This window comes from Mustela erminea, chromosome 18, assembly GCF_009829155.1.
Source record: "Mustela erminea isolate mMusErm1 chromosome 18, mMusErm1.Pri, whole genome shotgun sequence".
Lineage (NCBI taxonomy): Eukaryota > Metazoa > Chordata > Mammalia > Carnivora > Mustelidae > Mustela > Mustela erminea.
In genome coordinates, this window is record NC_045631.1 from 54488867 (window position 1) to 54509381 (window position 20515).

The following is a 20515-nucleotide window of genomic DNA, read 5'->3' on the forward strand; positions in this document are numbered from 1 at the left end:
CCATCTGCAAATTTCTGTCTGGCCCCTCCCCTCCTCCGCCTCACCCCTCCACCGTCCTGGCTGCTCTCCTTACCACCACCCTGCACACCCTCCCAGGACCTCAGTCCTCTTGGCAGCAGAACTGGCTGCTGGAGACCATGGAAAGTCCCTAGCTCTCCCCCTGACGCAGAGCAGCACAATGCGAGCCCCTTCTCTTTGCTACTGCCCAGCTGCCGGCCCAGGAGGGAACAAAGGGGCCCTACAGGCAGGGGCGCCATATGCCAAGAGTGGGGAGGGGGCTGAGGGCTGGGCACCTGAGGCCTGGGGCTGCGGGGTGGCGGCGCGGAGGCAGAGGAAGTCTGGGCAGGCTGTGATGGGAGCCATGAGGCAGGGGGCCCGGGGCGGGGTGGGGGGTGGGGGGAGGCTGGTCCCAGAGCAGTGAGGATCTGTAAGTGCGAGGTGTGGGAAAAGGCCACTCCACAGTTCTGCCTACGGTCAGGTCTTCCCAGAAGGGCCTCCACCAACCGGTCTGAAGGGTTGCTAGCATCGATGCTAAAGGTTCTAGAACTTCGGCTAGCCCTGCAGGTGAGTCCATCACCGCGGCCCCATCCCAGAGTGAATGAGCATCTAGGTCACTTCCTGTGGTGCGGCCAAATCCCCACTCCGTCCCTGGCTAGCTAGGTGAAGTTCAGACCCATCACCTGGCCACCCCCAGCCTCAGCATCCCTGTCTATAAAATGGGTAGATGTCTGCAGTTCACGGGGTGGAAAACTACTGGAAGCCCCCCTACCCCAGAGGGCTGCAGAAGGAGCTGGGGTCACGGAGGGTGACTCTGCTCAGGCGGCTGGGAAAGGGGAAGGACGGTCAGTTCTGCCGCCAAAGTAAAGCATCCCGAGAGTGGGGATGGGCCTCTCTGGCCCTCCCAGGGGGTCCAGACCCCAACGCCCATTCACGCACATCATCACCGTCTGACGGTTACCAACTGCTGAGCACCTACTGTGTGCTGGACACGGTGGGGTGGCTTTCCGGACGGGCCTGGAAAAGCCACGGAAGCAAGAGCTGGGAGCCCCGGAGGCAGAGCTGCAGCAGGAGGAGCTGGGCAGGGGGGGGTGGGAGGGGGTAGAGGTGGGCCTGCCCCGCCCCCGCTCTCCGAAGCCAGAAGGGGGGCGTCTGCCTCAGCGGCTGCTCTTCTTCCTCCCCCTCCTCGAACATCTGTTTCTTTTCTGCGTGGGGGTGGGGTGAGAAGGGAAGAAAGCAGGCGAGGGGGGACCCCGGGCGCCCATGCCGGCTTTCAACTCTCACGCGGGCCTGGGTAATTGAATGCAGCTTCCCAGTAACCAGCCCGGCACAAAGGGGACCTTTCACGGGCAGCCCCGCCAGGCCGCCAGGCAATCAGGGGACTGCTCCAGCTCTGGGCCTCTTCACAGCGCCTCAAAGCCACTCACTCAGCAATTACCGGGCCTGGGCAGGGGAGCGGGGAGGGGGTGGGGCGGGGAAGGGCCGGCAGGAGGGGGGACGCGGACAAGAGCCCACAACAAAAGAGAGGGGTCTCCTGCTGCTGCCAGCGTGGCGGTGGGGTGGGGGGAGGGGGGTGTCCTTCCCCAGACTCAGGACACGGAGCCCACGTAGGGGGCCCTCATCTCACTGAGGCTCCAGAAATCTAGCAGGAATGTGCCGCCCTAGAGGACAGGAGGTCCCCTGAACCGGCCCCTTGGGAGGCTGGAAGCTGGAGGCCCTCCCTGGTTGGTGGCCCAGGGGCTCTCTGTGTGGGATGAGGCTAGCCCTGCGTCAGCCCCTTGGACACCCTTCTCCTTGGGCCAGTGGGCGGGCCTCTCCTGGGCACCAGAGGTGGGAGTGAGGAGGGGCGAAGCGTCTCCCTCTCTAGGAGCCCCCTTTATGCACCATTTTGTGAGGGATCTGGGCTTCTTGTACTCAGACAGCTAGAAACCTTCCCCCAGGAACGTCCTTTTAAGTGTCAGCTTAGGGACAGCTGGCTGGTAGGGGCCGTTCAGCGTCTGCCTTTGGCTCAGGTCACGGTCCCAGGGTCCTGGGATTGAGCCCCGTGTCGGGCTCAGTGGGAAGTCTGCTTCGCTCCCCCCCTCTGCTCCCCCTTCTTGCTCGCTCTCTCAAATAAATAAATACATCTTTAAATGACAAATAATAAATCTGTGTCAGCTCAGACGCAAGGCCCCCTATGCCCTTCCTTACAGGTGAAGCGACAGTCAATGTGTTCCTCCCCGACGACCCCGCTGTCAGACACGCTTGCGTTTGGAGGCTTCACGGAAGGTCACTTGGATGGGGGGTTGTTGGGGTCAGTGAAGGCTTCTCTCTCCTTCCATCTCCCTTCTGTGCCTGGATGAGGCCAGGCCGCCACAGACGAGGCCCTCAGAGTGGCTGGACCCAGACTCGAATGCCCACTTCTAAGCTCTGTGATCAAGGGCACGGTGCTGGATTTCTCTGAGCCTCAGTCTCCCCCATCTGTTAACCGGGGGTCCTGCAGCTTGCATGGGGGGGACGGTTAGATTTTAAATGAGAGCATGTACCGTCCCGGCCCAACAGGTAGCTTGGCCTCCTTCCTCCTGGACTCCCTCTGCCCTGCCCGTAGTGTGTTTCTAGCTTGGCACAAGCTCGGGCTTCCTCAGCCTGTATGGGTCAGCCTGAGGAGACGCGGGAGACGGGCCTCAGTGAATCTCTTAGACTCATGGCCCAACTCAATGGACAAGAGGCAAACATGGATGAAAAACCAGAAACTCAGACACTCAGAGGGAGGGGGTGACAGAAACACTTAGCCGAATGCAAACCTATAGACCCTTACTGCTCCCGTTGATGCATGACCCAGTCCTGTTCACACTTGGAGGACCAGCTGAAATGCCACCTCCTCCAGGCAGCCCCCCAGTGACCTTCCCCCAAGATTCCTCACAGGGCTTTCTGTCCCTGCACCACAAGAAACAGGAGGCCAGGAGGCCTTTTGCTCCCCATTTTCTTCCTGAAGTTAGATATTATGGTGCCATAGTAATGAAATGAAAACATGGGGTTATTTGAAACATGTGGTCTTCCCTAATGGGTCCTAACACACCATAATGCAATGCTCCTAAGAGCCTGTCTTGCTCTCTATTGGAGCTGCTGTGTGTAAACCGTGCTTGGTACTGTTTAGTGGGCGCAGAAAAAAACAGTTGTTGAATAAACGCACCGAGAAAGGAATGAACAGGTTCCAGGGAGGACAAAACCAGCCAGGTGCTGCCCAGGGCCCGATCCGAACATGGCACAAGGTAGGGGTGTAGGGGCTTAGGCCTGGCCTCATTGTCAGAGGCTCCCTGACCCATGCAACAGGTAACCCCACCAGGCTTCGCTGAGCGCTCTGAGGGTAAAGCAGTACCAACCTTGAACAATCCTTCGGGTCATTCCTGGCCACCCGTAAGGGCTCCCTAAATGTTCACGCTTATAAAACCTAATCTGTCTGGTGTATTTTCTTACTTTTCTACACAGGCTTAATTTCATTACAAAGCACTTCCCAGGGCTTCCCAGGAAATCACAAAGACTGCATACTTATTAGGAGAGGCGTGCCATTGGCTGGGAAGTCCTTTTCCATTGAGATTTACTGGTGCGCCATGCAATTTTTCTCCCATACTTGGGCTCTTATTTTGAAAATGAACTTGGAATGCAGCCATACTTGGTTTTTAAAAGTTGCATCAAGCAAGCCTGGGCCTCTTCAAACCTCAGCCTTTGTGTGTCACCAACACCCCTCTGGAGACAGCCCGTCTCCCCTTTCCGTCCCCGAGTCTACCCGGAGCACCCGTTAGGGCCTTGCTCGCATCTGATCGTGTGTGTTTGTTTATAAGCAACGTGGACCTTTGTTTATTACCATATCACAGGAAAAGGGCTGGGCGGGTTTCTACCCATTTTGGAGAGTCTGTTTTGGGTGGTCTGACTTGGACTGGAAACCAGGCCGCCTGTGCAGAACTGGCTCTCAGAGGGCCTGGGGGGAGGGGCGCTTCACAACATCAGGCCATCATTCTCCAGAGCCGCTGAAAGGCTGGGGACCCCGCCTGCATGGCTGCTGACCCCGGTGGGGGTACGCTCCTGCAGACGCCATCCCGCACGGGGGCCCCGTGGAGCATGTACCATGAGCCCCAGCTGTGGGCGCCATGGCGGATGCTCTCTGTACAGCCTCTCACGGGGGCCAGCGAGCAGTCCTAGGATCTGCTTATTTACGCCGCAGCAAGGGCGTCCGAGGGACACCGGCTGCTCTGTCTTGGAGTCTGTCCCCTCCAGCCCACCAGGAGCTCCTTGGAGGCGGGGTCCTGTCTCTGTTATCTCCATGTCCCTAGAGTCCATGCTCAAGGAACGATTGCTGAGTGACCCCTCAGTCGTGCACCTCTGAGGATGCCAGTCCCGGAGCCTAGGGCACCTGCGGTGGCCCAAAGCCAATGGCCTGGTTTTCAAGAACCGTTCCAAAGCAAAGAGACCCCAAGGATCCTGACTGCCTCTCCCCAGAGCCCCGTGAAGAGTCCGGCACCGCACGGGCCTGACTCCATCCCCTGTCATGGCCCCAAGAACAGTCGCTTGGACAGGGTGCCATAGTGCTGAGTGGGGGTGAGCTATGAAGGACCCTTCCCCCTCGCGGAGTCAAGGAGCGGGAGGGGCCGGGATTCAAGCCCAGCCCCAAATACCAGCCACAACTTTTCACGTGAGCCTCTCCCTGCTCGGAGCCACCCTCCGAAGGGACTGGCTGGTCCCCTGAGGGAGCCACTGGGCAAAGCTCCTGGGGCAGCTTTCTTGGGGACAACCTTAATGCCTCTGGTACTTTGCTCTGGGTGTGTGTCTTTATCCTTTGAAGATGAGCTTGAGCTTTGTTTTTTTTCTTTCAAGAAAACCCACAGTCACTTGTTCTCGAGAGTGTCTCATTGGCTGGTTCTGAAGGCCTTTCCAGAAAAGTCTACTGTGAGGGTGACGTCACCAGCTTTGGGACAGGGGAGAGCCAAGGAGCCAAGCTGGGCTCTGGGTCAGAAGGGCCCGTGGGCAGGATCCGCCTCCACACTTCTTGGCTCTGGGGCCTGAGCCAACTCAGTGAAGCTCTCTGAGCCTCAGGTCCCCATCTGTACAAATGACAGGACACTAAGGCCATTCGGAGGGTCACTGTGATTGTGGTGAGGCCTGTGGGATGGTAAGCACAGCCCCCAGGGCTGGTGACCCTGCCCAGCGGCACTACTCTGAAGGGCCACGCCTCTTGGAAAGTGTGTGTTCTGACCTTGGTCCTTTGGGATGGCTTGACAACCATGAACCTTTGTCCGTCTCTCCTGCTAATGTGCTTGGTCTTGACGAGCTTGCCTAGCTTCTCTCATGATTGACCCTTCTGTGCTTTAACCACACACTCCGTGCCAAGACAGACACTGGGGAGGTGACCGACCTCAGGACTGTCACAAGTCTCTGTCTTCATGAAACTTAGCTTGAAATAAACTAACTTAACTTGAGATAAATAAATCCAAATCAAACCCCAAACCAGGCGGGGCTCTAAGCCTGGGCTGGGCTCCACTGCGCCCCCTGAAAGGGAATGTGGGAGTTCTGCTGTGACAACTGGCTTCTGGAACCAGGAGGCCTCCCCTCCCCAGGGCATGTGCTCCTGCTTCCCTCCCCATTCGGGACTGGTTCCAGATTGTTATGGAAACTGCATTCAAGTGATGGGCTTGTTTCAAACAAAAGACACTAGGGGCAAAGCGGAGATTTCCAGGGACTCTGCTGGGTCCTGGGGGTGACTGAAGTGAGATGGTCCTCAGATAAGGATTCGTCTGAATCTGAATCGTTCAGTGACTCCCTCAAGGCTGGGGGTCCTGGCCTGGCCTCAGGGACCAGCTCTGCATCCTGACTTATGCGGAGATGGCCATGGGCCATGTGGAGACACCCGGGCAGGACCTCCCTCCCGGAAAGGTCGGTGCCCAGCCAATGAGTGCGCAGGACCGAGGCCCTCTGTGGGAGGTCGAAGGGGGCTAATCAGAGCAGCCCGGAGTGTCCCTTCCGCTGGTCCCTGCCTTTGCTCTCCATAGACAGGAGCCCTGCGTTAAGGAACCCTCTGTCATAGCCTCATGGGCAGAGGGAGTCCCTTTACTTGAACTTTCCCTTGAGTGCCTGGAATCTAAACGCTCACTGCCCTCCTTGGGGGGAAAGAAAAAACAATCATGCTTCCGTGGAACACGGGGCCTTGGAAGTCCCAGGACGTATATGGCCGCAAAGTGTTAAACTCTTAAAATAAGAAGCCATAACCTGAGTCATGTGAGTTCCTGCGTTAGCCAGGCTAAGTTGGCGTCTCTGTCCCTGCCAGCTCTGTCTGAGCTGTGCTGTTGTTAGCTTCAGCCTTGTGGGCTCTGCCAAGCCCTGGAGCTGAGCAAAACAGTAGTGAGCCAGAGGCGCCGGGTCCACCGGGCCCACGACTGGATCGGGGGATGGGGCCCCTCCTACCCGCTGACAGCCTCGCTCCCTGCCGGCAGCCCTTTGTTCTTGTCCTCTCCCAGGACTGGGCAGAAAAGGTCTAGGGCGTGGGACGTGGTGGGCAACCACCGGGCTTGGCCAAGGCCAAGATGGCTGAGTGGGAGGCCATGACCTTGCTTCACTGGAATGCACTCACCCCCTCTCACCATCGTCTGGGACAGTGTCCCCGTGCGGCCCACTTAACGGCAGCCTCTCCAGAGCTGTGTGTCTCCCCGAGGCACCATCTCCTTCAGATGGAAGCTGACATTCATCAGACAGCTGCTGTGTGTGCTTGCTAAGCTTCCTCGTCTCAGCAATCCCACTGCCCCATGATACAGCCTCTTACTGTCCCTGCCTGTTCCACAGACGGAGAAACAGGCTCAAAGAGGTCGTGTGCCCCACCCCGGATGCCCTGGCGCACAGGCAGCAGAGCCGGGATTCAAACTCAGGCTTGAGCCTCCAAAGCTGAAGGCCTCGCCCCTCCATCCTTGGGGTTCCAGAACTTTCAGCTCGCGGTTTCGGGAGCTCGCTCGGACCCGGACGAGCTAAGCTCAGCCCTGGCAATACGGGCCTCCTTCTCCTCATCCTCACGAGCTCCTCTGCGGGCCAGAGCGCGTGGGGACACTCCAGACGCTCTAGAGGACTGGGCTCTTGGGGGCTCTTCTCTGGTCAAGGTTACAGGCCCCCATTAGCCCTGGAGCAAACTCTGAGCAGAGCTTTGGAGGGGACGGCGGGTCCACAGACGATCCCCGGCTAGTTTTCTGGGGCTCCATAAAGGGCAGGAGGCAAAGAAGCCCAGGTTCTGGGCCATCGCGCAGGCCCACAGTCTGGGAAGGGGCTGGTCCCCGCTCCCGCCCCTCACCTGAGAGTCGGAGATTTCTGAGGGTTTCTCGGTCAGGCTGCTGCTCTCTGCCGGGATGAGGTCATTGTACTTGGTGACGTCCTCGTCAGAGTAGTGGAGGCTGCCTGGGCTGGGCCGGGGAGGCGACCTGGAGTGGGGGGGGGGAGTGAGGCTGAGAAGTGGCCCTACCCACAGCGGCGGGCCTGGCCAGGAAGGCCACAGCGGGGCCTGGTAGGGCACTCACCCTGGGTGTCTCTGTCGTATACTCCTCCTGTATTCCCCACAGGCCTGGGCCTTGGGCTGGGGGACCCCAGGGGTGGGAGAGGCTCTGTTGGACCAGCCTCCTGAGTCAGCTTCAGGGAAAAGGAGGGGTAGCACCCCACTTCCCACTGGATTCTCCGACTCGTGGTTTTAAGGCCTCAGGCACTGGGATCACTTGGCAGGAATGTTACAAAGCCTTTTGGAACCCCGAGACCTCCCGGATCAGAATCCCAGGTGAAGCCTGCGTGCCGGAGCGACAGGCAAACCCTCCCCCAGGTCATTCCTGACCTCACCAAGGGAGCTTCAGATGGTTAATGCAAAGGTTCAGAGAAGAAACGAAACCACTGCCTCCTCCCTCCAGATCTGCTCAGAGACCAGAAATAAATTCGGGCACGGAGTCCTGCCCTGTTTCTGAAAATCAGCCTTCGAGAAAGTGCATTTCCCAGTGAGTTAGAGCCCTGACTCTGTGTCATCTGCGCCAACATGCAGGACAGGGCACCTGAGCACTCCACCTGCCTCGGGTGCCCAGAGGCTGGAGGCAGGGCTGTGCTTTCCAGAACCCTTGAGCTGAGGGCAAGGGCAGCGGGCTGGGCAGGCTCCTGGGGTGCCCAGCAGATGGCTGGGGTCTTTCATGACCCTGCCCTATCCGTGCTTCCTGGGGACCGGGCTCAAGGGAGGCCCTGCTGAGGGCCTGGCATCCTGAGGTCTGCCCAGCCTGCTCTAGGAAGGGCTCTGGAACCATGGCCCTGAATGCCGGCTGCCCCCACCCGGGGCCAGCTGTGCCTTCCTACAGAAGTACTGTCCTGGGACCAATCCCATGGCCTGGGAGTATGTCACAAGCAGCTTCCCTGCTACCTCCAACCTCTTGGACTCTATCCGCACTGATATGATTCCAAATAACAAAGCCGCATCCTTAACTACTTAAAAATAAAAACATAACAATAGCGGCAGCAGCCTCGTGTAGGTGCGATGGGCAGACACGGGACGCTGGGACAGGGGAGAAGGAATGTCGGGCTCAGGCCGTCTTGACCACGAGCAGGGCAAGTAGGGGCTGACGGTGTCACCAGGGCTGGGTCAGACTCCAGGAGCCCGGGGCTGGTTTGGCGCCAAGAGGATTTCTGTGTGTACACAGCAGGGTAGGGGACACGCGGGGGCCCTGGTGTGTGTACTCTGGGGGCGTGAGAGGCAGGCAGGCCGGGCCATCCGTGAAACGCCCCCTTGTTCCATGTGGCAGGGCCCCGGAGCCAGCGCGGCGGGGCTGCGGAGGACCTGCTGGGCCCACCACCGCGGCCTCAAATGGCTCTTTCTTTGGAAAGCTGGCTTTGGCGGGGGATGAGAGCGGGGCCTGCTGGCCTGTGCGCCCCTCCCTCTGTCCTCCTGATGAACACACACATCGCCTCTTCCCTCCAGGACGAGACAGAGAGAAGCTTTGTGAGCTGTGCCTGGCCTGCGTGCCCCTCCGATGAACTGGGAATGTTAATAGGGCTGAGGCCAAAAGGACAGGCGCTCCCAGGCTGCAGACCAGCCTCCCCCAGCAGCTCTCCTGAGCTCCCTGGAGCATAAAACTGCCAGGTCACATCAGGGGAGGGTCAGGTGGGCCTCAGCAGCTGCCCGGGCCCTTGGAAATGGGCCGCCCAGCCCGTGCCGGGAAGTGGGGTAGCGGAGGGGACCCCGGGTTGGAGAGAAGTCAGGAAGAAATGGAACCGAGGGTACCGCCAGCCGGGACCTTTCCAGACTGGCTCTTCCCAGGTGCTGCCGTTTGAGGATGATGCTAGGAGCACGGGCTCGTGGGGTGAACAGGAGAACACTGGTCTGTAAGACGCGTGCGTAAGGGCCCAGGGGAGAGGGTGTCTATACTGAGTGCTCTTTCTTTCCAGAACAGGGAGGAGGCAGGTAAGGCATAGGCCATGATGGGGGACTCCAGGCACCCGTCACTTGAGTGTGTCTGCCTAGCCTACGTGTGTGGGGCCCGCCTCACTGCTGGGGCCGGTGGCTCTCGGGCCTTGGGCCTGTTCCTCCAAGCAGCTGGCTCTAAAGGGCAGTAGGTTGGGTTGCAAAATTGTTCAAGTTCTTTGCACTTGGCTGTCCTTGTCAGAAGCCCTGTGTCCTCACCTCCTTGTGACGTCCCCCACCGTGTTCTCACACCGGCCTGGGGCCCCCACAGCCTGGGTGTGTTGCCTGGGCCCTATTGACTGTCCCCGGCCCCTGAGCCCAAATGCCATCGTTGGCACAGTGAGACCAAGTGGGCACAGCCTGCTCTGTGGCCTTCCCCAGAGTCCTCCACACCCTGGCCCTGCTGGCCCCCAAACCTCTGGCCTCTGCCCCCCACCCATGCAGAGAGCCCTCTACCTGGTATACAGGCCGTTCTTCCGGCAGAAGGAATTCTTGACGGACAGCCTCCGGTTGTTGAGTTCCAGAGCAGGGAAACTGCTTTCATCCAAGCTCATCATCTCCCCGTGGCCGAGGGCACCAGCCTTGGCATTGTTCCCTGGGTGGGGGCGGGGTGGGGGAGACAGGATTCAGTCACCTATGTCACCCCTTTAGACCACTGGCCTCCCTTCCCCCACCCGGCCAGGTGGCTCATTCTCTCTCTCGCTACGTGAGACCAAACGGGAGATGGAGGCTGTACCCAGGGGCCCTAGGCTGCTCCTCCTCGCAGGGCAGACGCCTTCCTAGGAGAGAGAGGACCCCCGGCCCCACCTTGCCAAAGCAAAGGCAGACCCGTCTGGCTGGCGGGGCTTGGTCTCAGCTCACCAGAGTCTGTCTTCTTGGAGTACTTCTTGCTCTGGCCTCGGATAATGAGCACGAAGACCAGGAGGAGGATGAAGATGAGGCCCACGAGGGCAATGACCACCAAGAACCACCACTCCTCGTAGAAAGGGTTGGCCTTCTGGGCTGGAACACGAACGGGGACGTCAGGTCCGGGGTGCTCGGCCGCCTCCCGCCTCCACGGCTCCCGCTGCAGCGGGGACCCTACCACAGACCCCAGGCAAGGTCTGCGCCATCCCAGTGAGGCACAACCCAAGACAAGGTTGGCCGGGAGAGCTGAATCTCAAGTGCCAGTAAGGGGATGCCTGGAGGGGTGCTCTGAGCTCTGAGGCTGCCTCTGGACTTACCAGGAAAGAGTGTGGGGATTGATTAGTGATGTCTGCCAAAGACACAGAATGAGAAGCCCTGGTGTGCGTGCTATTTTTCGTTTTTTCGTTTTTTTTTTTTCCTCCCCCTCTTTCCACCCATGGCCTAGGGGCTACCTGGACAGGCAGGCCCCAGATTTGTATTGGAAAAGTACCCATCTGGCCTTGGTAGGCCTGGGAGAGTTGCTCCCCAGGGTCAGGACTCCCTCTTTCTCCGGTGGCTGAGAGTGAGGGCAGTCAGGGGGGTGGACGGCAGCAGGTCTTCGGAATGCCTCCTCCAGCCAGACCTCCCCTCCCTTCAAAGCCCTCAGTACCACGCTTTTTGCACATATCCACAACGAATCCAGGGGGCTGCCTGACGAGGGGCTGGCTCTTCTGTCTCCCGTGATCTGGTTTTATCCATTGGGACAAGGGAGAATGTGTGTGTGAGGATGGAGGCAGCCAGGTTTCCGACACTCACCCAGTGGGTTACAATTTTGAGCTGTGTTTCTGCCTTGAGGGAAGGGGCGTTGGTATTAAAAGTTGGTTACTGGCTGGATTGGGGGTGATGGATTTCGGCATTAGAGTCCTCTGCGAGTCCTCCAAGACATGCCGGATGGGAAGGATGAGAGGGAAACGGGGAGGGATGGCAGTCCTATTTCCTCCAGCCCTGGACACTGCTTCAGAGACCGCGGACTCTGTTTTTTTGGGGTGGTTTCCATAGAAACATGTAGTTTATGGCCGGGGTGAATCTCTTGGGTGATGAGCTCAGAGAAGGTCTTGTCTTGGACCCACGGACTCATCCACAAGCCCTACTAAGCCCCCTGCTCAGGGATTCTGGGATCCTTGCAAAGGAACCCCAAAGATGCACACCCCCCAGCTTCTTCTGGAGCTCAAAGCTGACCCAGGCCCTGGCCCAGAGTTCGCTGTTGGCAGAACTGAGAGGACAATACATTTTGGTCCCCCCCGCAACACATCTGGGGCTCTACTACCTGCCTCTCTTCTTTGCCCACCACCAGCCTCTGCCACGAGGCTCTTCGACGGGGTGCTGTTCCCCCCACCCCCGGCAGTACCTGGCACAGACTGGGAGGGGCTGCTGGGGGTTCCAAAGCCGTAGTCATTGACGGCGATGACCCGGAAGTCGTAGCTCACGCCTGGCTTCAGGATGTCCATGTTGAACGTGTAGGAGGTCACCTCCTTGGGGATGTCTTTGATGAGGATGTCCCATAGCCCCTCGTCTGCAAGAGGGTCGAGAGGGAGACGCCTCGTGACGGGGAGCCCCCTCCTGTCCTAGCTGTTGCCCGAGAGCAGGGCCTGTCTGGTCTGCCCCTTCAACGCTGAATCTTAGAAGGTATTTTTCAACAGATACCTTTTGCAGTCTCTGACTCTTTGTTCCCTTTATTAAAATGCTTATAAAATATATATATTAATAAAAACACGGAGTGTGTAGAAAATACGGTCCCAACCAACCCCGTGCCATCGGCCACAGGCGGCTCAGCAGTCTGGTGACTGTGCGGAAGTCAGATCGCCCGTTCTCACATCCTTGGAAAGTGCGGGTCAGCGTGACTCCACCAGGCCGCCTACGACTGTGGCACACGGGCACACCCTCCTTTCCCTCACTGGGCCCCTCTTCTTCTCATCCCCCTGCCTATTCAAAATACACACAGTAGCGGCATCCGGTAAAAAGAAGATCCTTTTTGAAAGTAGCCGCAGGAGGGCTAGGTTCGCCGGGGACGGTGAGGGTGGACGGCGCCCACCCTCAGCGGCCTCCTCGCTGAGCGGCAGAGATCTGAGGAGAAGGGGCCCAGACAAGCCTAGAGGGGCCCCCATCGGTCCTCCAGGCGCGCTGTCCCTAGCCACCCCATCCTCTGCGCTCCTAACTTCCCTTCCAGTCCTGCTGCCCCCTTGTCCGCCGCTCTCTGGGTCTCGCCCCCCTGGGGACCTAATTCATTTTCGCCTCGTTCAAAAGGAGCAGCGGGCATGGGGCCCCGCACAAGAGAAGTGCGAGCTCCTGCCAGGCCCCGGGATGCGGAGGCTGAGCGGGGGCCCCGGCCAGAGGTTCCCTGCGGGGCCAGTGGGGCTGGCGTGACCCTGGGAAGGACGGTGAGTCCCCCTCCCTGTGCTGGGGAAGGGCTGACTTGGCAATTAAAGGGTTAAACCACCCTTTACACACGGTCCAGGGGTCCAGAGAGCTTAGAAGCACCTCAGTTGGCTGAACTCCTAGGTCCTCCAGGGAGGTCGTCTCAGGACCTTGGATGAGCTCCTGCCTCAGCCTCAGCCTCGGTGGGCACCGTCTCTCCTCATCCGTTCCTGAACTCGCTCGGGGAGGAGCCACCGTGGGTCCGCGGGCTACGCACCCGCTCCGGCCTGGCCCGCCCAGGGGCTGACGGATTCCGGATTCCGCCTTCCCCACACTTGCAGCCCCCCCCCCCCCCCCCGCAATGTCAGGAACTTTAGCACCATCCCCTGCCCTGTCACCTCTGCACTGGGGACCAAGAGTGTGTCGGCATCTTCCAAAGCCGCCTTTTGGCCGTGCCCATCCAGATCCCTCCCCCTGGCAGCCGTGCCCCCCCCCCACCCCGGGCCTCCCCCTGTCCTCACAAAGGCTCGGGATCCTGAGCTTGGCCTCGTTTTCTCTGTCACGTCTGTGTTGGGTGCTGCCTCACGCACCCTGTGGCTGTCCCCGGCTAGGCTGTGCTGTGCTGTCCCTCCGGGGCCAGGACCGTGCCCCATTCGCTTCTGCAGCCCAGCGCCCAGCACGCGCGACCTCTCAGTGTTGGGGAGATGACTGAATGCAAACCTTCTACCCCGACCTTCTCTGAACATCATGGGCTGCGATTTCAGGGCTGCAGACCCCGAGATCTGAGTTTTGGGGTGCAAATCCCTTCTCCTCTCACGCCCCCTGAAAGCTCTCATTCGCTTTCGGCGACGTCACAGCGACGGCGATGCTAGCCATGACCCAACGGCAGTGACTCCTTCCTCGTCGAGAGCTGTGGTTCTAAGGGCTTTACCTCTCACACCCGCGGCGATGGCGGGGAGAAGGAGGAACCACTGGGTGTCCAGGATGGTGCCTTTTGAGGTCCGCGGAGGATTCAGTGTTGGCTGGGCAGGCTGGTCCGGGACCCTGCGGCCTGGCAGAAGCTGGGGTCTCTGACCTACTGTGTGACCAACCTTGCTCTGCCCCGCACAGAAACAAAGGGTGGGACCCTGGTAATGGGGCCAGGCCTGAAGCTGCTCGAATGTCATGCTGGGGCTCTGGCCTCCAGCCCCCGCGGTCAGCTGGTATGCACGGCAGGGCCCCTGGCTGGAAACCTTGAGTGAGCCCCTTGCTCCTTGCTCTGCAGTGCCTGGCAGCTTCCCGTTTGTAGGAAGAGGGCCTGTCTGGAGATCCTAACCGACCATGAGGCGGGGAGCACGGGACAAGAGCAGTTTCGTCCCGGAGAGGAGGAGGATGGATAGCCCGGGGGCACGGAGGTGGGGAGAGGTCTCCAGCAGCCACAGGCAGAGGCGCAGCTTTCCCCTTGCCCTCTGCCCTCCCAGCCTTCAGGAGGTCCCTCCTTGAATCCACCTGTGTGCACCCAGGCACAGCCCCAGGTCCCATGCTGGGCCTCCCAGGGAACGCTGGAAAATCAGCAGGCCCGGTGTCCAGAGCCAACATTCCACAGCCTGGCATCCCGGCCGGCCAACTTGGACGGAGAGCAGAGGCACAGGCGCCGGTGGGGAGAAGCACGTGGTGCTCTCCTGGCCAACTCAGCAGCCGGCACCGCGGGCTGGGGAGGGACCACTGGGGGTGGGGGGGACAGCCAGGCCTGCATATACCTTCCAGCTACAACAGATCATGGATTGGAGTAGCTAAACGTAATAGCGATTGCCACTGCCATTACTAGCACAAGATGAGGGCAATGGGGGTATGTGTGTATGGCTGCTTCCCGGAACAGCAGGCGTGCTCTCTTGGCTGTTGAGATATTAGCGCTCAGTGACCCACGGTATTCAGCTTGCCTTCGGGATGCTTCGGTGCCCTCGTTAGAAGTATTAGCTACTGATATGCCTGACTACCTCCCATTCTGATTATCATTTGCTATACATGCCGTTGGCCCTTCTCCACTTCTGCCGGCCGATCACGGGGCCGTGGATTACCAAGAACAAGCCTCCAGCTCTCCCCCCAGCCCTGGCCCCTCTGACGAGCTGGGAAACCTAGCAACGGAGCGAGCTGGCCCAGGGCTCCTGCGGGGAAGGGGAGCTGGGAGAAGCAGGTGTCAGGGCGACGGGCGCTGGTGACACAGGAGCGCTGACAGCGCGCCCTGGAGCGACTCATCAGTCCCTGATGGCTCTGGAAGTACTTGTGATTCGATTTCAGGCTTCACCACCCCTGATGCAGTTACCGGAACTGCTGAGATCATCAGAGTGGTGGAGGCGGGCCTCAAGGCGGTAGCCAGCGTCCCCCGGGGACAGCCGGCCTCCTGATGGGACACTGGTCAGTGGGGTCTCGTGAAAGACTCAGTGTTTAACCAGGGGCAGGGGCGAGGGCCAACTCTTTGCTCCTCCAGTATCCTAAATGATCTTCCGTTCGAGTTGGTCCTCACCTGGTGCGAAGTGCCATTCTCCAGGGGACCCCGGGGACTCCCCACCTAAGGGTGTGACCCTTCATTTCCCACTTGCCCCAGGGCCACCTCTAGCTTCACCTGCAGTGGGACCAGAGCCTTCTCAGGAGGACACAAGGCTGCCGGGTGGAGGGACTCCAGCGGCAAGAGAACACGAGACCCGGAACCCGCTAGAGAGGGAGGCACTCAGCCCGGGGCAGCGCGTACCTGACGGCCTGGCCTCTATGACGTAGCGGGTGATGGGTCCCTTGCCCGGGTCTCCGCTGGACCAGTGGATGGCGATGGCGGAGCTGTACCGCACGATGATGGGCACTCCAGGCGGTCCGGGGGCACCTGCAAACGGCACACGGTGGGCAAGGGGCGGCACAGCCTCCCCCATCCTGGCTCCCCATGCTCCGGCTGGGGGACCTGCACAGCCAAACCCTCCGAGCCTGGCCAGAGTCTCTGGAAAGCCTGCGAGCGCCGAGGCCCGAGGACTGGGTCTCAGGCCTGGCCTGCTGATACAGCTGTGCTCTCTGGGTCACCCACACTCCCTCGTTCCAAATTCAAAGCCAGAAGAGGTATACAGGGAAATGCCAGGAAGGTCCCTGGAACGGAGTCAGGAGACCTGAACTCACTAGATGGGTGACTCTGATCAAGTCACATCGCCCGCCAGTGCCTCAGTTTCCCCATCTGTGAGGCCCTTTTGGACTGTAAGGCTTGAAGAGATGTGTCCTGGGGCGATGGTAGAGGTGGGTGTGATGATGGTGGAATGGGCCTAGGATAAGCGGGGGGTCGGTTTTTGAGGGGCCGAAGGGCTCCCCGACATCTTGTCTTCCAGCCTAGGATGGCAGCGTCCGCCCTGCTTCCTGCGTGAAACACACCCACCCCCGCTGGGCTAGGGAGGAGGCTGGGAGCACGGGAGGAAAGCGTGGGCTCTGCCGCGGGCTGTCCTGGCCGCTACACCAGGGTGGCGGCCCGTCATGTCGGCCACCTGGACACCAGCCCCAGGAGCCGAAGCAGGGGAGAGCTCACTCGCGAAGTCAGAGGAGTGAGCCAGTTTCGTGTATGGAGGGTCCCAAGCCCCTCCTCTCTGGGGGTGCCTGTCCCCTGGGCTCTCACTGGCCCCTAAGCCCTGACCCTGTCCGTGGTCTACATGTCTGTCTGTCACTAGACCCAGAGCCTTGCACCCCCAGAGCTGGGCACAGAGTGGGCGCTCCCTACACACTTGTGGGAGGGGGGAACAAGTCGGTGAGTGGGTGCGAGGCTGACTACTGGCCCGAGTGAGCGCCGAGTGTCGGCTGTGAATGCCTCCAGGCAAGGAGCCTGCAGTCCAGCTCCGGACTGAAGATCCTCCAGGACCAGGGCAGCTGGAAAGCTGGACAGCAGGCCGGGGACTCCCGACCAGAGCTGGGCTGCCCACTGCCCGGCCCGTGTCCGGTCCCAACCCGTGACCTTGGAGCGCCTCATCTTCCTTCCTTCCTTCTCCAACACGCATCCCGCCTACGGCTCAGGGCAAAGGCAGCTGAGGGGTCAGGGGTGCGGGACACAGCTCAAGTGGGGTGTGAAGGGTGTGGGGGGGTGCTGTCGGGACCCCGAGTTCTCACTCTGCACAGGACAGAACTCAAGGCTGACAGCTGTCATCAACCCCTGGACCAGAAGCTTCTAGCACTCCCAGGTACCTGCCCACACTTGCCAGGCACAGCTCAGCTGTTTCACAGGGACCCCCGCTGCCTCCTCCGAACTTCCTGCCCGCCCCCTTCCCACGCCAGGCCTGGGACACTTGAAGCCCCAGGTTAGAACAGCCTGTCCTCCCGCCCTCAACTGTCCCCACTGCCCCGCCTCCCTTTGTCCCTGCCAGCTTGCTTCCTGCTTTTGTTTCCCAGGGAAGTTGGCTCAGGTGAAGAGGCAGCACAGGAGGGAGGGGGCAGGTGCAGGGCAGAGGGCGTGGAATCTTCTGGAAGCTTCCTCGGGGGGGCCCTGTAGGCTTCGTTCCGTAGGAGCCAGCGGAGCCTAGGAGCTAGCGGGTTCTCTGCAGAACCCGGAGTGGGGAACAGAAAGTGCCCACGAGGAGAAAGTGCAGGGTGGCCGGCCCAGCCCCGTGTGGAGGAACACACCTGCCTGACAGGTGAGAGAGGCCAGGACCAGCAGCCTCTCCACGCAGCAACTACCCACCCCCCCACCCCTCCAGCTAGCAGCTAAGCTGCTCGGGCCCACAGGGCAGTGAGCAGGAGGAGGGAAAAGGGGGAGGAGGAGGAAGAGGAGGAGGGGTTTCGGGGAAGTCTGAGATGGGCTGTGTCCTTTCCCAGGGAAGGAGGGAGCAGAGGCTGGGCGGTGGCTCCTGTGTTCGGGAAGGGACATCCTGCTTGGGTGACAAGGACAAATTTTGACCACAGCAGGTGCCAAAACAATTCCCCCAGCTCAAGGCTGGCCTCAAGAAGGTCACAAACTCAGACAGAACCACTCTGGGGTCCGGGTCCCTGGTGTCCCCCTCCTGTCGCCACTCAGGCCCAATGCACAGCCTGGCCTCTAAGCGCACAGCCTGGCCTCTAAGCGCCCTGCTCCTTCTTCCCTTTGTCACCTGTCTAGGGAGGACGCAGCCTGACAGGTCCCCCTGCCTGTGGCCGGGATGCGGTCCCTTCCTCCCCCGCCCCCCAGGCCCCACCCTTGTCCTCTCTCGGGCTGTGGCTCTGTCCCCACTAGACCCTGTCCCCCTGCATCTCCGCACCTCCAGGATCTAGCACAGCTCCGAACACCCCCTCTGGCTCGGGGGCTGGACGCGGGGTGCGGAGGGCAGGACTCCCGTCTGCCCTGCGCTCCCTTACCTTCTCCCGGGCCGGTGGTGACGTTGGCCTCGATCTCCGGCCCGTAGGCGAAGGTCTTGGCTCTGATGCGGAACCTGTAGGTCATCCCCTCGGCCAGGTCCTTCACCTTCAGCCACAGAGGGCCGTTAGCCTTCACATCCACTGTCACGATCTTGCTGACACCTGGGAAGGAAGTACCGCATATGTGGGGGACCGCGAGGGCGGGTGGTGTTCATGGGGGGCCTTGGAGCCAGGCCACACGGCCGTGCTCCCCCAACACGCAGTCCTGCAGGCCGGTCTTGGGAGAAAGGGGTCCACGGCTGGAGAAGTTGGGAGGAGCTGGGACTGTCTGTCCGTGGAGAACACAGTGTCCCTCAGGATCTGGTGGGAAACAGCTCCCTACCGGTCTCTCTGAACCACTGTCCCCCACATGTGCTCTACTACCCCCCGAGTTCCACAGAACTGGAATCCCGAGGTTCCCCTTTCAGGAAGGGCTCTGGGAGAGAGATCACCGGCGTCCAGAGTTGGAGGGGAGAACCTGCAGCCAGGCCCTACAGCCAAGGACAGCCTCAGGTCCACCAGCAAAGGCTCTCCCCACGGGTCCTCCATCAATGCACCCAGAATCGCAACAACCAGAGAAGAGGCTAGGATAGTTTTAGGGGGTCGAGGTTTGTGCTCCGTGCTTCCTGGGCCCAAATCCTCCCGCCCGGCAGCCTCCCCAGGGGTCGGGACCCAGGCTGCTCCCCGTGTCCCCCCTGAGCATGGTGGCGACCCCTGGGAGATGGGCTTCGCAGGTCACAGCCCAGCGCTGGCCGTCCCCTGCCCTAGCTGTGGTTTGTTGTCCCGCTGAATGAGGGCATCGATAGCCATCGAGGACAGCACGTTAGGAGGTTAAATAAAAGAGGACCTGGCAAATGGCCAGACTATCTCACGAATAAACAGGCGTCCGATGACAGAGGGGTGGCAGCTCGAGCGGCCCTTCTGAAGGAAGTCACCCGCGGGGGGCCCGGAACAGCGGCACTGGGTACCCGTTCCCTGACATTTCTGAGCAAATCCCACAGGGGTCTGGGCTGTGGTCTTCCCAACAGGAAAGGGGCCGGGAGCCCCCTGGGTAGGCTAGGCGGAGGCCACTGTGAAGAGAGCCTGTTTGGTCGCCTGCATCTTGTCCCCGTGACCTCCGCCCTCTCCTTCCCCTTGGAGGGGGAGACGGCCCCTCTCCTGGGACCTGCACCTGACCATGTCTCCTGGGCTGCCCTCCCCACCCCCGCCAGTGTCCCAGAACACAGTGCTGCTCTGCCGAATGAACTAGCTGCTGGCAGGCAGGTGACGAGGAAGACTGAGGGCCATTGTTTCCTTGGCCGGCTCAGGACTGCGGCCCCCTTGGCTCTCCAAGGGCTCCGGCTCTCCTTCTGGCCAGGCTCTGTAGTCAGGGAAAGGTGAGAGTGAGCAGGGGACCTCAGGCCATCAGGTCACCACCTGTGAGCCAGCCACCCCACCCAGTCCTCTCTGGGTTCTGGAACCAGACCGGCCAGCCAGGAGCCCCTCTAAGTAGATGTCTGTGCTTTCTGGGTTCACTTACATCGGCGTGGGGGTAGAGAGCTGGCAAGGGTCTGACATCCAAGGTCAGGGTTAGCATGGCCTGGCCCGGGAGCCTGGCAGCAGGGAAGGGTCCCCACCAAGGCCTGGAGGAAGGGGTGGGGCAGGGGTCACGGTGGGGCTCTAGGGACAGCCAGACGACCAGGGCTCCAGGTGAGAGGAAGGCAGCTTGCACATCGGGGTTCTTGAACGGAGGTTCACGGGGAAAGGGGGGCAGGGACACCCCCAGACTTGTACTTTCCGGGGAGAGGCTCCAAGGCTCTTAACAGGTTCTCAAACGAGTTCCTGACCCCACGAGAGGCAAAGACCCGGATGGAATAAGGTCGACCCCCTAAATTCTGGGGGACAGGCATGGGAGGGGCCATCAGGGGCCCCCCGATCTTCCCAGGCGGGACGGCAGCCCGGCCGCTGTGGGACGCCACAGCCTCCGTAGGCTCCCTTCCTCCCCTCCTCGCTCTGGCCGGACTCGGGAGAACCGGGGTGCTGCTCGGTTTTGCGCCCCTGCTTGCTGCTGGGGAGATGCTCGTCTCGTCTGCCCCCGCGTCTCCCTCTACGAGCAGGGGAGACGCTCACCCCATCCAAGGCTGTGCAGCGACCCCGACAAGAGAAGGGCCTTGGGAGTCGGGCTGGGAGGGCCCCACTCACCGTCCACTGGGGTGCAGGGCTCATACACCAGCCGGTAACCCTCCAGGACACCGTTGGGGAACTGCGGGGTCTCCCAGGACACGTTCACCGAGGTTGTGGTCAGCTCACTGAACTTGACCGAGCTGGGAGCACTGGGAGCTGCAGGGGGACAGGAGAGGGTTCGTCTTGTTCTCCCACGGACGTTCAAAGCCCTGCGTGGCTTCCGCAAACCGGCAGGAGCTCTTGGGTCTGGGC

At 60.7% G+C, this 20515-nt stretch overlaps 1 protein-coding gene across 2 annotated transcripts in view; it reads right to left on the reverse strand.

Annotated features, from left to right (window-relative positions):
- The window catches only part of SDK2 (sidekick cell adhesion molecule 2), a 249546-nt gene that overhangs the window by 6078 nt on the left and 222953 nt on the right, over positions 1-20515 (reverse strand). For both annotated transcript variants that reach the window (XM_032319521.1, XM_032319520.1), the window contains 7 exons: positions 20282-20419; positions 18062-18223; positions 15465-15590; positions 11730-11894; positions 10298-10438; positions 9893-10031; positions 7304-7430 (listed from right to left, as the gene is read on the reverse strand). In XM_032319521.1, coding sequence (XP_032175412.1) covers positions 7304-7430; positions 9893-10031; positions 10298-10438; positions 11730-11894; positions 15465-15590; positions 18062-18223; positions 20282-20419 — 998 coding nt within the window. The remainder of the gene's footprint in view (positions 1-7303; positions 7431-9892; positions 10032-10297; positions 10439-11729; positions 11895-15464; positions 15591-18061; positions 18224-20281; positions 20420-20515) is intronic.